Source organism: Ambystoma mexicanum, chromosome 3q (assembly GCF_040938575.1).
Source record: "Ambystoma mexicanum isolate Mex_15411 chromosome 3q, UKY_AmexF1_1, whole genome shotgun sequence".
NCBI classification, from domain to species: Eukaryota; Metazoa; Chordata; class Amphibia; order Caudata; family Ambystomatidae; genus Ambystoma; species Ambystoma mexicanum.
Genome location: NC_090926.1, coordinates 786,807,822 through 786,824,707, shown reverse-complemented (window position 1 = coordinate 786,824,707; position 16,886 = coordinate 786,807,822). Strand labels below are relative to the sequence as shown.

Genomic DNA, 16,886 nt, shown 5'->3' with positions numbered 1-16,886 from the left:
TAGGACTGTGATATCCCTGCTGTGAATACCACAGGTTCTCTGGAAACCATCCATTGCAAAGCTTGGCAAGCCTCTCATGCAGGGGGCAGTAAGGAAACCCCTCCCCTGTGGTAGCATATCCAGTATTACCTGGGAGGTAAGTGCTACTTCAACAGGACCTTATCTGTCAATAGAAAGATGGCCGCTCTCCTCCATCTTCTTCCCCTACTACTGGATTGGTGCAGCATCCTGGATGAATACAACTCCCTCTCAACCACCAGCAACAGCACTACCCTACCATATACCATGACAATCCCAGTGCTGACGCCCTCCTGCTGTAAAGCGCTCTGCTGCTCTTGAGCTTGGTACACACTATAAACAAGACAGTACTGAATGTCAAGCTCAGTTTAAAAAAAAAATATATATATATATATATATATATATATATATATATATATATATATATATTGTTTTATTTGCTTTGTACATAATGAAGAGTTTAATGTCGGATCAATTTTGGGAAAGAATTCTGAAATCAAATATCTATCTGTTGAAGTTTTAACATTTAAAACAATCAATGTTAAACGATGTGTATATGAATTACTTGATTGTATTAGAGGTATATTGTTGTATTAGAGGTAAAGTGTTGTATAGTTTCAGTTGTGTTCTTCTGTATGAGTCCGTTTTTTATGGTTTCTTTTGGTGTTGATTGTGAAAGGTTTTATATTTAAACCAAATCACATATAAAATAATCAAAAATAAATAAATGACAATACATTAAAAAATATTGCCCCCTGGATAAACCATTTCTGAAAATGCCCACCGTCGGAATATGTTGGCCTTTTTTTGCTGTCTTAAATATTGTGATTGTGTGATCTCCCCTGATTTGCTTGTCTGGTGACATTCACGTTTTTTACTCCACTTTTGTGAATTGGGCTTTGGGAGCATTTTGCACCCCTCGTGAATGCCTAATTTGGGTTATTTCTGTGCTTTCTGCTCACGTTACATATCTCTTGCTCTCGGTTTGTGCATGTGTCTGCGCTCACACATCTTGTAGATGCACATTTCTGTGAATTGTGCAGACCCTTAACCACAATATCTCAACTTTCAGTGAATCTTGCCCTTGGGTAAGACACACTGTTGAAACCTCATGCACGGGGCCTCATACAATCTGGTATATTAGGAGCAAATAATAAATGTATCTGTAGTTCTGTAAATACCTAATAAATTAATTGTTTAAAAAAAAATCTGAAAGTGTTTAGAACTTAACTGAGTTTTTTTTTCTATTTCAGTGTATGATGAACGGGCCGGCGACTGTGAATGCAACAATGTGTGCCTCCTCTTGAGGAAAGTCTACTATTTACTGTACCCCTTCAACTTGGAGTTTAGCCTCTTTGCCTGCGCCATGAGCTATGTGATGTGGAAGAATGTAGGGCGTCTGACGGACAACCATGCCCATCCCCCTCACCATCAAAAGTTGCTCTCCTACCGGCAGATACCCTGGGTGGGCCTGTTGTGTGGTGTCTGCATGCTCGCCCTGGGCATGGCGCTCTTTGTGGTTTATGAGGTGCAGCTAGGTGATGAGCAGCACAAGAGCCAGGTACTCAACGCATTTTATATTTTTCACGTGATATGCCTGAGCCTGATGTCGCTCGTGGCCCTTGGAGGATGCATAGTCTATAAATTTGACAGAAGACCAATGGATAATCTTAAGAACCCAAGCCGCTCGCTGGATATGGCCTTGCTGCTGGGAGCAATGGTAGGACAATACTTCCTCTCCTACTACTCTATTGTGGCCATGGTGGCTGGTGGCTCAGGGGATCTCCTGAAAGGCCTCACCCTCACTTACTCTTTACTCATGATCGTGCAGCTTTCCGTGCAGAATGTGTTCATCATTGAAGGTCTCTACCGGCAGCACCTCGAGGAAAGTAAGGCCAAGCACAAGGCTCCTCCGTCATCCCCAAACAAATCCTGTGAAAAGGAGAGTGATAGCCACTCTGTCTCAGGCCATTCCACTGGAAAAAGATCTAGTGCAGTCAATCAACAGACCTTAACAGCTGCTTCTGTAAGAGATGCAATATCAACCTCGCTGTCACACCGCAGGAGGAGGAGAAGATGGCTGCGCGAGATCTATGTATTCATGCTATTGGGAAACATTCTTGTAAGTATACTGGCTACCGTAAGATCCCTAAATGGCAGGTATGTGTATGCCTGGAATCCAGAATAAAACTGATTGGTCAAGAGCCAAAAACTATGTCTGTGACACATCTGGTGAATTCCAGTACAGTGATGCGTGAGTTTTAGAAAAGTGTGTATACAACAGTGTGTGGGAACATAAGCCAATAGCATTCCACCCCACCTCTCATTTCATGTTTGCATCAGTGGCAGCAGACTTGCTTGCCACTCAATAGCCACAGATGAGTCAAAGCTTCACACACAGTGCTGATTTTTCAAACTAGCTGTAGAGGTAAAGTCTTAATTGTATTGAAGACCGGAATTGTAGATTATGCATACATATTTGTAGTAATCCTGCCACAGCAACGATAAAAACATAGAAGACATTTAAAAAAAAGAAAATCAACTAAACACAGCTACCCATAATCACACTTGACACCTCCAAACAGGCAATCAATAATGGGCAGTCAGGTGCCCTGACTGTTCGGCAACTCAAAGCAGATCTTTTTTGATGCATCTCAATTAAAATGTCATTAACAACATTTCTCCACCATCGGATCTTTCATAGATCCACATGCTTGAATATTCTGCATCGCCAGACCGGGAATCCTCAGTAATTTAAAATTGTATAATTAATTAAACTTTTCCTATAGGAAAAAGCTACACAGCAGCCCTTCACTTGTGCAGTCCTTCCACCTGATTTTGGTCTTTTTAGACCCTAACCAATGAGGTTGCAGGGCTTAAGCTCCACCCTAAGCAACCATCTTCAGATTTTTCACCATGGTCTAACTGACAGGGAATTCTCTTGAGCTCTCTGTGCTATCTCCACTTAAATCCTTTAAAACCTGTTTTTTTCGGTTCCATAATATCCCTGCAAAAATATCGGCATACAAAAATATCGTCATATTTTTTGCACCGATATTAAGCCATGGAACCTATGGGGGGCACTCCCGCAACCCCTAACATCTTTTCAATGCAGCGGGGGATGCCCCCGCTACCCCTGGCCCCATAACCCATAAATTATCCCCACTAATAAAGTCACCTATGGCCTTACCCCACGACCATATATATGAAGATATTATTGGTGGGAATAATATTACCTGATACCCTTTTTTCTACCTAAAGGTAGTTTCATTTTGCTGGGATTGTGCCTTTAAAGGCCTGAGGGTTTCCTGGACCCAGGACACCTGCCTTCCCTCCCAAATCATCGAAGTTTGGATGCCTCACTGTCACCGCATGGCAGAGTCAGACATGCACACTGCAAAGGAAAAAAACACCCTCTTCAGGGACTGCAGCAAGTGAGGCAAGACGGTGATTTGTATCAGAGATCCTCATAAGTACTGTATTTATTGCCTCTATCCCCACGAAATACAGTCCTGCAAGATTCGCCAAACCTTCCCAAAGAAGACTCTGGAGGGCAGGCTCAGAAGACTACTGCTACATTTGGAGAGCAAGCAAATGTCTTCTGATGAGGAATCTTCTAAAATGTGCCTTCCTCATCAGCCAGATACACTGAGAAGCAAGCTCCAAAGAGGAGATCTTCATCAGTGAACAGGATGGATTTTCCACCTCCCAAGGTGAAGAAAATGAGTAAGAAGACCAGCCCTAGACCAGAAAAGCCCTCCAAGTCCCTACAGAAGGGGGTTCACCACAAGAAAGGTAAAGAATTGATGTTGCCTTCTTCATCGGTGGAACAATCGTCTACGGGGGCGCTGTCCACGACAAAATCTTTGCCACCATCCATGAGGGGCAATACACCCTCCAAGAAGCCTGGCCTGTCGAAGAAAATCATAACCTTGTCGACAAAGACCTCGTTGTCGAAGGACTCGTCGAGAAAACAACATTTTTCCACTACACATTAGTCTACGATGCATTCGTCCCAAAACAACACTCGTTGACGAAAACTCCAAACAGCAGAAAGAAGCACTGTTGACTAGGGCCTTGACTAGCACCTCATTGTCCACAGTAGCGGACAACATTGAAGAGCCTCCAATACAGTCGATTCACCTGGAAAAAGAGCTAGTTGCCCTGGAATCACAAGATCCACAGTTAGAGAGCTTAGAGGGGGCCACACAGCTGTCCCCAATAACAGAAAAGGTAGAATTGCCAGACCTCATTCTGCAGGAGTAATACTCAGAGGGGGAGGAGCTACATCCAGCACAACCAAAGAACATAGTCCACACTGGCAACCAGTCAGCAAAGACACAGCAGATTCTTTCGACCCGGTCCTAATGCAATTCATGCAAAGAGTAATGGAGGAATTTGAAAGGAGACAAAGAGCTAGACTAAATACTGCTCTGCCAAGTCAATTAGAAGGTAAACCCTCGCGAAGCAGGTCCCCCACAGCCCGCACTCGAAGTATGTCCCCAGTGGTCCGCACCTGAAGCAGATCGCCGAGGCCCACACTCGACACTCTTCACCATCGGTTAGCAGTCACCATAAGCAGCGATCGCATTATGGTGAGTCGCCCGACCACAAAAACGAAGGCATTCTCCTTCCCTGCCACGGTCCTCACCACAAAGGATCCGACAGCCCAGAGCACCATCACAGTCTCTGAATGGCATGAAGACCCCATGGACGATCCGAACGGAGCTAGACAATGTGGATGACCCTTTAAGGGATTTTTCTGACCCTGATACACAAGGGGACGAGCCGTAGGAGGGAGAGCTACCCAGGGATACACCCAACACAGACCCAGATGACTGGGACACCATTGTCATTGAGAAGAAGAAAAAAACATGACTCTCCGGGGGGGGGAGCTACCCCTCCGGATGATATAGTCTCATTTCACTCCACCATTGTCAAATTGGCTGAGAATTTTTAAATCCAAGGGGCTTCTGAGGAGAAGACATCAGTCCTCTATGAACATGGGGACAAAAGGCGCCGGACATTAACCTGGACACAACCTGGGAAGCGGGGGAGAAGATATTGGCCACTCCACTCGTCACACCTGTGTTGGTGGTGAGACGTGAGAAGAAGTAAAAAGCCCTAAGAGAACGCCAAAAGCCTGACTCTGTGGTGACATTTGTGGCAAGAAAGAGACTACAGAATCTAGCCTTCCACTCACAGCCTCACCTGACAAGGAGTCACGCAAACTTGAGGCGATGGGCGGAAAAGGATCAGCGGCTGCGCCATTGGCTGTGAGGACCAGAAACGCTATGGCAATGATGGCCAGATTAGATAGGGAGGTGTGGCCCTGAATATCGTGACTGGTTAAACACCTACCAGTCGAGTTTCAGGAGGAGGCTAAATCCATAGTCATGGATGCTGAGAGTGCCTCAGACTATATGATTGATGTCTCTCATTATGCGTTTAGACAAATGGCTCTTGGCACGGTTTTGCACCATCAAGCCTTGATGAAGAACACTAACTCAAGCAGAAATTCTATACATGCCTTTTGACGGCCAAGAGCTCTTTGAGAAGAAGATTGATGACCACCTAAAAGGTATCAAGTCGGACACTGATACAGCAAGGGCAATCAGCTCCCTCAGAGACAAGGATAAGGAGCATCATCTATTTCGCACTTTTCAAGGCACTAGCGCTAGATACAGAGCGTACGGCAGGTCTTTCCAAGCACAAACCGCATCTTCAGGCTCCTACAAAACAACGGGCAGGTACCATCCGGGGTCCTCAAGATACCAAACCCAAAGAGCAAAAAGGAGATCCAGCCAAGGCAGATCCAAGGTCAAGAAAAATGTACTCCAGGACGCTGCACCTCCCGCGTTGCATCACAAAGGGAAGACACATAATCTAACACCTTCGACACTGGGGCACTGTCACAATAAATGAATACAAATATATAAAAGAATCATATGAGGGCATTTTTGACACAATTTCTGTGCTAGTGCAACAGGGAATACTTAGCTGGGCAGTGGCGATCTGAAACAGTTTTGTTTCAAAGTGTGTCATGATAGGCACACTACATTTCAACTTGTTTTAGAATTCTTGGCATGAAAATCCAAAAGACCGGTGACAATACTTACAGAAAACAATTCACTGCATCAGTGAATTTCAAGTGTGTACATGCTACGAAAAAGGGATTGCTATGTCTTATTTTCATGCTCAAACAATTGCCACCTCTGGTCACTGCCAACATGTACACAATAAATTTGTACCTATGAGTAGCAACATAGGCGTTACTAAATTCCTACTGAAACTAATCTGTTTTATCTCAGATTGTGACTTTTTATTTCTTAAATCATTACGATAATGAGTGTTTACCTATTTGAGGTTGCTGTGAAAAGTATGACACCCATTTGTTTCAAGTTAGGCTAAGGTGGCAACAAAATATCAGCAGTTGCCATAGTGTTAAAACATTTTCCACAAATGTAATGCTGTTGGAGCAGGAAAAACATCAGCCATCGATAGATAAAAGCAACTTAAGCACAACTGTACTTGCCAAATGTGTTTTCTCATCTGAAGCTGAGCATTATTTCATAAGTGGGGCCAGTTGCAAGTAGCCAATGAAACATCAAAATCACACCTTTATTAGCGCGGCTGTTGATCTGCTAGGATTAGTTTTATTGATACTTGTGACAGTATTAGCATGTACTATGGTGGTACTTGAGCGCAGGAAATTCGACATTTTTGCAAGTACAATGTTCTACCCAGGCCTCCAGATAAGGTATGTAGCCTGCTTTTTTGTGCATGAAAATCTTGTAAATACGACAGCTTTATCATTTTCATGAGTACATTTAGACAAGTGTAGAGCAGAGGGCAGTGCAAAGGTCAGGTTACCTGACAGAAACCAGAAAGCGTCTTTTGATTTTTTATCTACATGGTTGTAATTGCAAGCCAAGGAGAAAAGTCCCTGAAACATAATCTATTTCTCTGAAGACTTTCAAAAAAAGGAAACTTCACACTGTGATAAAATGAATGATTCTTCCTAATCAGCTCCTGCAGCGTTATGTGTAGAAAACAGTAGCACTGTGCATATTTATTTTCCTAGCCTTTTTAGGATTGTATAATTAATAAGATGGAAAACTATGTTGCAATTGAGAATTAATCTTGTGTACCAAATTATGCCTTTTTCCAGTGAATGCAAACCAGTATTGCACAATTGTATTTTTCAGAGTTCCTGTTCTGTGTGCATAATCATGCAGAAGCAGATAATTTGTACACATAATTTATTTTACAGTCTTAAAGCAGTGTGTAAAATGATGACTATGCACAGTCTAGATTACATCCATTCAACCTTGCAGTCAATGGGGTACATTACTATAAATGGTCAGTGGCAGCAGAGTCTTTGATCAAGGGTGAGTGATTGTCATTACACCAATCACATGTGTTATAGCCTCTCAAATCTTCAAGACTACGATTAAAACATCCACACCCTAACTCTCTAAAGTTACATTTGTAATTGAAATAGAAACACAGCAAAACCTTGTCTGGTGATTAGCAAAATAGGTATTTAACTGTATGTGGCACTTCATACATGGTCCGTCCAACATCTAGGCACTGCGATTACTATACCTAAGTCGATACTCAGTTTACCAAGCTCTGAAGGATGTTAGCCAATAAGATAGCTCAGCCGGTTGAGCTTTTGTTGCTGCGATCTGTGCGTGATCTGTAGTTTGCAGGTCCGAATCCCAGCAAGGCCAACTCAGCCTTTCATCCTTTTGAGGTCAATAAAGGAGTACCGACTTCAGTTTAGTGATAATTGTGATAAATATGTTCGATGTACCAAAAACGCTATATAAATAACCATTTGACAGTGAAATTAGGTATTGCATCCCTGCACTGTTGGCAAACCATTAGGTAGTAATAGCTCCAGGAATTGAGGACTTTCATTAAGCATCAAAAGACAATTCTGCTATTGTACTTCAAAACAACCAATAGAATTCATGTTTGCTTTACTATGCAATTGGCTAGGGTTTTGTGTTTTTAACATTTAAATATATACAGGAAAGATCAAATGGCCATACCTTAGAGAAACAATGTAAGGTCTATTCTGTCACAATGCAGAAAGCTGCTGCATGGTAATGATTTCCTTACAGTTTTTGCACACCTCAGCTGGATGTCACATACATGTCACTCTCTTGCAAAGGAGAAAATATATTTTAATTCTCCTTAAATCACATTTACTTTCAAAGTTTAAAAATAGTGAGTAAAATACTCCTGCATCAAAATCTTATCTGGAGCACTGGTTCTAGCATTGTATAAAAGCACTGCACATGTCCAAAATTGATTCAATAAGAAACCAAAAGCTCTCTTTTTCGTAGTGTTGTGTTGTGGGTGAAATGCTTATTGTTTTTCTCTTTCACAGACAACATCTAAGAAAAATAATTGACAGCAATGCATGCCCGAGTGTACATTTTGCAATTTCCTCCTTTATCCATCGCCAGACTGTTTATAAAGTACACAAATAAACCTCTGTTCTAAACCAAATTCCCTGTCTGTGAGGAATATGACCATCTGCATGGTCGGTGTACGCTCGCCTGTGCTTTTTTGACATTTTAAATTAAATTGAATGATGGTAGATTAACTTCCGGAACATGTGTGGGGCTAATCCGCACACATTTTCCGATGCTCACCGCATGACATACGTATAGACCTGTGTACTATGGGCGGACAAAGTCTACAGGCAGAGTACCCCCTGTCATATTTATTTGGGATATGACAGGAGGAGTAACCAATGCATAGCCAGAAGAGGGAGGGCCAAACCTTCCCCCTGCCATGGCCAGCCTGATTAAGTAACAAAGGTTCCATGGATCTGCCATGTACTTTTGTTGGGCCCTGCAGCTGGTGGCAGCAATTCACATATCAATGAGGAGTAATTCAAGCAGGCCTGGCTGCACAGGTTAGCAAAGGAGGCAGGGAACCCCAAAAACCTTTCCTATGCACTGTGATAACCTGAAGCCAGCTCCCGCTATCAATATCGATTGAAAGTGAACTGTCATGCATGGTACTGCATGTTTACAGTAGTCAACCCAACAGGGCGACCCTATTCAGAAGGTAAAAGAATGTGGTTTGCAGGCGCCAGAGAATCTGGTCTCGCCACAGCTTCAAGAGAGATCTGCCGATTTAATCAGGAACCACAGAGAGCCCCATTAACCAGAGAGACCCTTTGATCCACAAGAGACAGGAAGGTGGGTGGGACTTAGTATTACATGTTTTCACCCCTTTACCTTTTCTGTTACAAAGCACTCTGCTTACAGCCTCATACAGGAGATTATTGGTGGGGACCCAGGATTGGTTCATTGAGGTAGGCTCAGCTTACACCAATCCATGTTGTGCATTTGGCTTTAAAAGAGGGCTGAGCCCTTCTTTTGGAAGATCATATGAAGCGGGCACTGCACCGCTCTAAGTGCAGACTGTCTTCGATGCTCGCAGGGACTCAAGCAATTAAGCTGCATCTGTCTTTACCTTCATGATTTATTAATTCTAGTTTTATCCATTTTCACCTGAGCCGAAAAGCCTCCAAGCCTCTTGTCCAAACCAGAGCTGGATAACTTGGTAAGACATGCCATCCATCATAAGTTATCCTAGCTAAAAGTTAGCAAACTTTTAGGAGGGAGTTAGGGGTTCAGGTGGGTGCTGTTGCAGCAGACTCTGTGCTCTAATTCTTCTTGGTACTTGGTGGGTCTTTTGTAGAGGGTCCAAGTTCGTTTTTCTACCTTCGGCTATGGTCCTTGATTCACAGGATTTGCAGGTTTGAGCACTTCTCTGGTCAGTGACAAATTCTGGTGAAAGGTCTTCAGAATGGAGAATGCAGAAGAACCTGATGCAGGGCCCCTCTCAGCAGAGGACTGGATGCAGCAAAGTTGTTTTGGACGATGGTCACCCATGCATAGCGACGCGGGGAGACACACTTGCCGTGGTCGGACTTTGCCTCCTATCTCGGGTCCCCTAGAACCATGACATTTTGCAGAGATGGGGCCATGTGGTCCAGGCTGTCAATCCCCAGGGTTCCAGGGCTCAGAGCAGAGCGGTGGTGTCTGCAGCACAGTGGCCCAGACTCTGAGCTGGGCAGCCACTGGGTCGCCCAGGGGCACTTCGGGAGGCTCTTCATCGTGGGAATCCGGGCTGATGTCGAGAGTGGATGTTCCCTCCACTCCAGGGGTCGAGGCTCCCTCGCAGGACTTCTGAAGATCACCTACAAGACAGGGCTCTTCCAGGACAGCGGCATAAGTTAATCACCGTCCCCTCTTCCAAAGGATCCATGGTCTCCTTACACGTCTTGCAGCTGGACAGGATACTTGACTCCTTCAGGTTTCTTCCAGGATCTCTGAAGAATGGATGCAAGGGTCCTCTTACTTTTCTAAAAGCACATAAGAGCCGAAACTCCCACTAGCCAATCGAGGATCTGGCCTACACGTGCACCCCAGTGGTGGTCCAGTTGCGACCGCTAGTGGCGCAGCTCATGCACGCCATTCAGGCACACTGGGGCCGGTTTGTGGCTTGTGACTGTATGGTCCCAGCCCCCCCCCCCTGTATTGGCCCGGGAGGGGTCTGAGCTTTCCTGGCCACTGAAAGTCCTTGTAGGGATTTTCCTGTCCTCACAGGTTGGTGGAAGTGTTCGAGAAGGGATGGCCGGGGACGGGCAGGGTAACTTGTGGCGCGGCCATGCTTGGCCAGGCACAGTAGATGCAATAAAGCTAAAGTAAAATACACCGCAAAATAGCAAAAAGTGGCTGCTGCTGCCAGCTTGTACCTAAAGGCACAACTGGAGTGCCCGGGGATCCTCTGAGTGTTAGTCTAGGGCAAGGCAGAGGGTGTGTCCCATTGCACTGCATTGCGAGATGCATTGTGCAGTGATGGAAGGTTACCAAAGGTCATAGCAATCTGGCAAAACTAAGGGAAGCAATGTTTTTGCTGTGATGGATGAGCAGGAGCTGGTGTGGTGTGGCTGAGGGCATCACTGTACGGCAAGGAGATCAGGTCAGATTTAAAAATAGGGGAAAGAAAGTTTGGGGTCTGTGGAAATAAAGTGAAGGGTGCTGTAAGAAGAAATCATTCCTAACAGGCACACACAGCAAACATGACTGCTTTCTTTTTTTTTGTGTGTTTACTGCACGGAGCCAGGAAGTGGAACGAGGTGCAACGAAGTCAAGCCAGAAGGAGATTGGGGGTGGAGTGCATGGATGGTGTTAAATGGGTATTGAGTAAGGTTGGAGAGCCCATAGGGGGAGTGCAACGGTCAGTGGCTATTAGGGTTGATTGGTCTCAGAGTTGGGGTACAGATGGGAGTGAGGTGGTGGATGTTAAGTCAGTATGGAGGTTGAAAACCACCATTAGTGAGGACAGCAAAGCCAAGAGGAAGGGGATTCTAGGAGAAGAGATTTGGCAGGTGGGGAGGTGGGACAGAGGTTCGGTTGGCAGGATTTGGTGGCTCTGTATTTGAGGGTTGGGGATTCGGCCAGATGGGATTCGGTTGAATCACATATAATCCATTGTTGATGAGAATGCAGGGGGTTGCTGAAAGGATCAACTGGCAGTGGGTGAACAATAACATTGAATGTATGCTATATATATTAGCAATAAAAATGATCAGACTAGATTGTCCATATTGACTTCATCCTTGATAAGTAGTAATTGCAAATCGATAAGCTCAGGCATTGTCGTTCGTGTATTCAATCCATCCTCTGTCTATTAGACATGCCCTCCATCCCCACTCAAAAGCATATCCTTGCTCTCCATTACTGGATGCACATGCACACCTGCATGCTTAAGCCACCGACCGCCTCAACAGACGTTTTGATACTCCACTCACTCCCATAACCCCAAAGACGTAGCTTCACCCTCCATGCTCCTCGCCTCCACACAGGCACATTACCACACTGCATCACAGCCCTGCATGCATATCCACTCACTCTAGCTACCTACCCACCCAGAAGCAGTCCCGCTCCCCACCCACATTTCTACAGCAAGGTCCACACTCAACCCACCCCAATCCCGCCCTTGCATAGCACTAATCTCTAGCCACACCTCCACAGGCACACACCACCTTACTGGATGCAGTTCACACCAATCCACCTCTTATGCCACCGTCCACCCAGCCCCCATTAGGTCACACCACCACCTGTATTCTCCATTATGAACATTCCACTTTCCCTCAGTTGAGCTCTACCAACCACATGGGAGGGGAGGAAATGCAAGGAAAGTAGAAGAGGGAAAAGAGGATGGAGCTTTAAGAGAGTAAAAGCGGCATGTATGACATTTAACTTGCCAGAAAGAATGGTCAAGAGAGGAGGGTGTGGTTTAGTGGTAACTGTTTGAGCCTGGAGCTATGATTATTATCCTACCTTTCCAACTTTACCAAAATGAGGTTCTTGTCCATTTCATTTTAACACTGTGTACTCTGGTTTACTTATCTGCCAAGCTTCAGAATGCATGTACATCGGAACAGCAGTATATCATGCACTTGGAATCAAAAGGATTGGAGTGTAAAAGAAGCAGATTCACACTAACACAGATTTGCTGACTTTAGAACCAGAAGATCAAGGTTCTTATCCAGGCGTCCCGATCGACCAATTTGTTTGGCATTGAGCAAATCACAGAATACCATCATAAAGTGCAATGTTACACCAAAAAGACTCGTGAGTGGGGAGGTACTGGCAAAAGTATAGACTTTTCTTCATTTGATGTTCGGTATGAATCATACACCTAGTTTTTCTGTGTGCATGTGACATCTGGGAACACAACACATGTAGCCAATACAATATTCGCTAATAAACATAGGCATTAATTTGTTCTTTTTTTGTACTTTAACAGCTCTGCCTGTCCACAGAAGTCAACAACCTTCTTGACCCGGCCCAATCAGGCTTTAGACACCCTGACGAACTGAGTCCTCCCTGGTGGGATGACTTAAAAAGAACAGCAGACGTGGAAGGTTGTGCAACACTCATCCTTCTCGACCTATCAGCAGCTTTCAATACCATAGACCACTCCATACTCTCAGACAGGCTACACTCCTTAGGAATCAAGGGCACCGCTCTCACATGGATCTCCTCATTCATCTCAAATCGCGCAAAAATCATGCTCCTCCCCCCTTTCACATCCAATTCTCATCCAATTCTGAAAGAGGGTCAGCGGGGATCATCCTTGTCCTGCCTTCTCTTTAATATTTATCGTAGCCCCCACTCTGCACTCATCCGATCTCATAACCTCATCTGTCATAACTACGCAGATGACATACACTCAGATCATTCTCAAAATCCCTGAATCACCAGGTTCTACCCGCCTGGTACTCTCATCCTGCCTTTCTGATATTGACCACTGGATGATGACCAACCAACTCCTCCTCAACCGTGGCAAAACAGAAATCTTAGTATGCACAGAAACTGGTCTTCTCCATAAACCAATACCCTGGCCCCCCCCTGACAACTTTGACTTCTCTGAAAAACCTCTGATCATCCCTATCCCTCTCTCAACACATCAACTCTGTGTGCAGAACTTGCTTCTTCCACTTATCCATCATCATGGAAATCTTCCCACACCTCACCTACACTCACTCAATCTCTGGTATCCACGCCATCATCCTCTCCTAACTAGACTATGCTAACTGCCTTTATCTAGGAAACTCCAACAAAGCCCAACCGAAGCTGCCTATTTCCTCATCAGCCTCTCACCTAAAGCCATGTGCATTATTCACCATGCCCTCCACAACTCCGGACCCAAATTCCTCCAGGATAAACGCATATGCTTTCATTCCACCAGGAACCTCAGATCTGGCACTGCTCTTCTCCTCGTTATCCCCCATTGCAACTCCTCTAGATTGGATCCTCTTTCTCCATTCAAGCTCCTACTATCTGGAACTCTCTCCCTCTCCACATCCACTGCATTGACGACCGCCTCGCATTCAGAAAGGCCCTCAAAACATGGCTATTCCCCACCACTACCTGAATCCTCCCTGTCCTCTTTTCCCATGACATTTCTTCACACACAAGCACCAGCCCTAGTTTCATCGAAACATCAACAAGATTTGTTGGTGCGAATGCCGGCTGCTTTTTCTGGCGGTCCGCCCTGCTAAACCGAACCCCAAGTCCATGCCTTGCACACGATCACACAACATCCCTAGGCCTCCTTCCATTCCGACTGGTGCATTCTGGTTACCGGAATACAACATCTGACAATCTGATGTTACCACTGGAAAGTTTTGGGACATACGGTCAGGTCATGAAATATGCACCGTGGTCACATCCAAACTCATGCCATGCCACCTAGAAGGCCTGTACCGCTAGCTCCTGTCTTATCTAATATCAACGTGGCTTGCCAAAGCACTGCGAAAGCTCGATTGGATGGATTACTGAAGGTAGGAAATGAGGTGCGCTATCTTGGATTTTGGGGTTAGGAAATGTAATGCACTTAGATGGATTTCTAGGGTTAAGAATGGTGACTCACTAAGAGGGATTTGGGGACATGAAACATGGAACACTTAATATTGACGTTCTGGGGGTGGGAAAGGTTTAATAGGTCATGTGCGCTTGAAGTCCTTTAGTACAGACTGCTGGCTGCACCAAGATGATGTGTTGAGAGTGCCCCTACTGTTCTCTAACACAGCAGTATGGCTTACCACTGCTCCGGGTCCTTAGTGCTCGACTTTTCCATTTGCTCTTAGCCCGTCTACAGTACCTGCAGGAACAAGCCATGGTGTTGGGCCTTGATATGTAGGTGGCATGGCACGGCAATTGGAGGAAAGCATATGCAGGTTAACACGTGGTTCACTTTTACTCGGACAAGATTCATATCGCCCGTGACATTCCAAGATAGTTGTGAGTAACCCCCATTGAATTTATAACTGCTTAAGGTAAGTCATTGGAACGCACAGTAGTTACATGCAGGTATCCTTGATGTCGCTCGTATTAGACTTCCTTGGTTAGCGCCTGGAGAACTTGAAAGATAAGTAGTAGATATATCTATTTAATTTTGTGTCTATTGCCTAGGACATTTAGGGCCCGATTCATGGAATATTTGTCCGGTACAATGTGAATTTGCACTGCTGAAAAGTGCCTTTGCACTGCTGACATAAACCCGAAGTCATGGAACCGTGCAAAGTGTATTTTTACTGTGCAAAGTCCGGGCAAAGTCAGCGCATGGTTATGTTTGCAGTACAAAATTAATTTGCTCGTACTTTGCAAGGCAAAAATACACTTTGCAAGGTTCCATGAATCAGGGTTTGTGTCGGCAGTGCAAAGTCACTTTTCAGCAGTGCAAATTCAATTTGTACCGGGAAAATATTCCATGAATCGGCCCTTAGTCTATTCCACTCAGAGAATCCCATTAGCCCGTCTTTTCCATGGTAGCATGTCTGCCCCACCTGGAAGAGGCTCTAGGACAACTAATCTATCACCCGCAGTCTTAGCGGTAGCCTGCCCATAGTGCCAATAAATCTGACACAGTGACAACGAAGATAAGCTCCATCCGAGTTTACAGTATGTATAAATGCACCACTTCGGTGGCCACCTGTTGCAGTCACAGCATCCCACCCTGGCAGCTATGACTATGACAAATTCAGTCTAGCTGGTCACATAACTTTCACACTGAAACACCAGACTTGCCTCAACACCTCTGTCATTAGAATCCAGTGAAATCCTATGATAAATACGGTCTAGCTGAGTACACGGTGGTCGGTCAAAATATCGAAAAAATAATCTCGAATGACAAAAAGGTCGAAAAAAAAATCTCGAAAAAAAAAAAAGTCGAATTTCTCTTTTTTTAATTATATATTTATTTTGGGGTCTGGGATTTAAAACATTTTTTTTTTTTTTTTTTTAAAAAGGGAGGGTTGGGGGGGAAGCCCCCCATTTCGAATAAAAAACGTCATAAAAAAAATGCGACTTTTTTTTCGGCCTTTTTTTTCGAGATTTTTTTTTTCGAGATTTGTAAATTCGGTATTATGACCATAAACCTGAGTACACATAGGGCCTCATTACACGGTAGGCGGTAAACATGGCGCTATTAGCGCCATGGTTGCCTCCGGTATTTTACTGTGTCCGCCTTGGTGGATGGCGGAATTACCGCCCTACTCCAAGGTGAGCGGGGGCGGTAATTCCCCATTCACCAAGGCCCTTCCCCATTCCCATTTTTGCCCCCATAGGGCATAATGGGAATGGGGAAGGTGCTAAGCATGGTACCGCAAATTGCGGTACCATAATTAGCACCAAGGTCCCTTTGCGGGTTTGTTTTATAACACCTGCTAAAAGCAGGCGTTAAAGTACCAACCCGCAAAGGGACCTCGTAATAAGGCGGTAAGGGTTAACGGTCACTGATACCCTTACCAGTGACCGTTAACCCTTACCGCCTACCATGTAATGAGGCCCATAGAGTCTCCTGCACTAGTGCTCTGTCGTGACCACCTTGAGAACCCGCCCACGTGCCTGACTTCTTGGGCTGATTAGTGGAGCCTTGCCAGCCCTCCTAATTCTTAATCGCTGCCAAATGCAAACAAGCATCTTAATTCTCCTCTTAGAAACTGTCCCATACCTGGATGACGATCCCTGATGGCCTTCCTACCGCAACACGCTTTGAGGCCATACAAATGGGAAAAGGTGCTATTTTTAATTGTTATGGTTGGTTTATTACAAACCTTTCATAATTCCAAAAATAACATTACATTTCATCAATTTGATACATTTCCAACTACTAATACTTTACATTACATAATCCAATTCTCCAATCCATTATATTAACTTATATATTATAAGGTAACTCATTAAATTAACTTATATATTAACTCATTATATTATAAATGAAATAAAATTACAATAGTGTTCCTATTGCAAAACAAAAAT

The 16,886-nt window shown here is 44.5% G+C and overlaps 1 protein-coding gene across 1 annotated transcript in view; it reads left to right on the top strand.

Moving 5' to 3' along the window:
- Window positions 1-16,886, top strand: part of LOC138448016 (proton channel OTOP2-like) — a 138,341-nt gene that overhangs the window by 109,514 nt on the left and 11,941 nt on the right. The window contains exon 4 of the mRNA XM_069604548.1: window positions 1,272-2,140. Coding sequence (XP_069460649.1) covers window positions 1,272-2,140 — 869 coding nt within the window. The remainder of the gene's footprint in view (window positions 1-1,271; window positions 2,141-16,886) is intronic.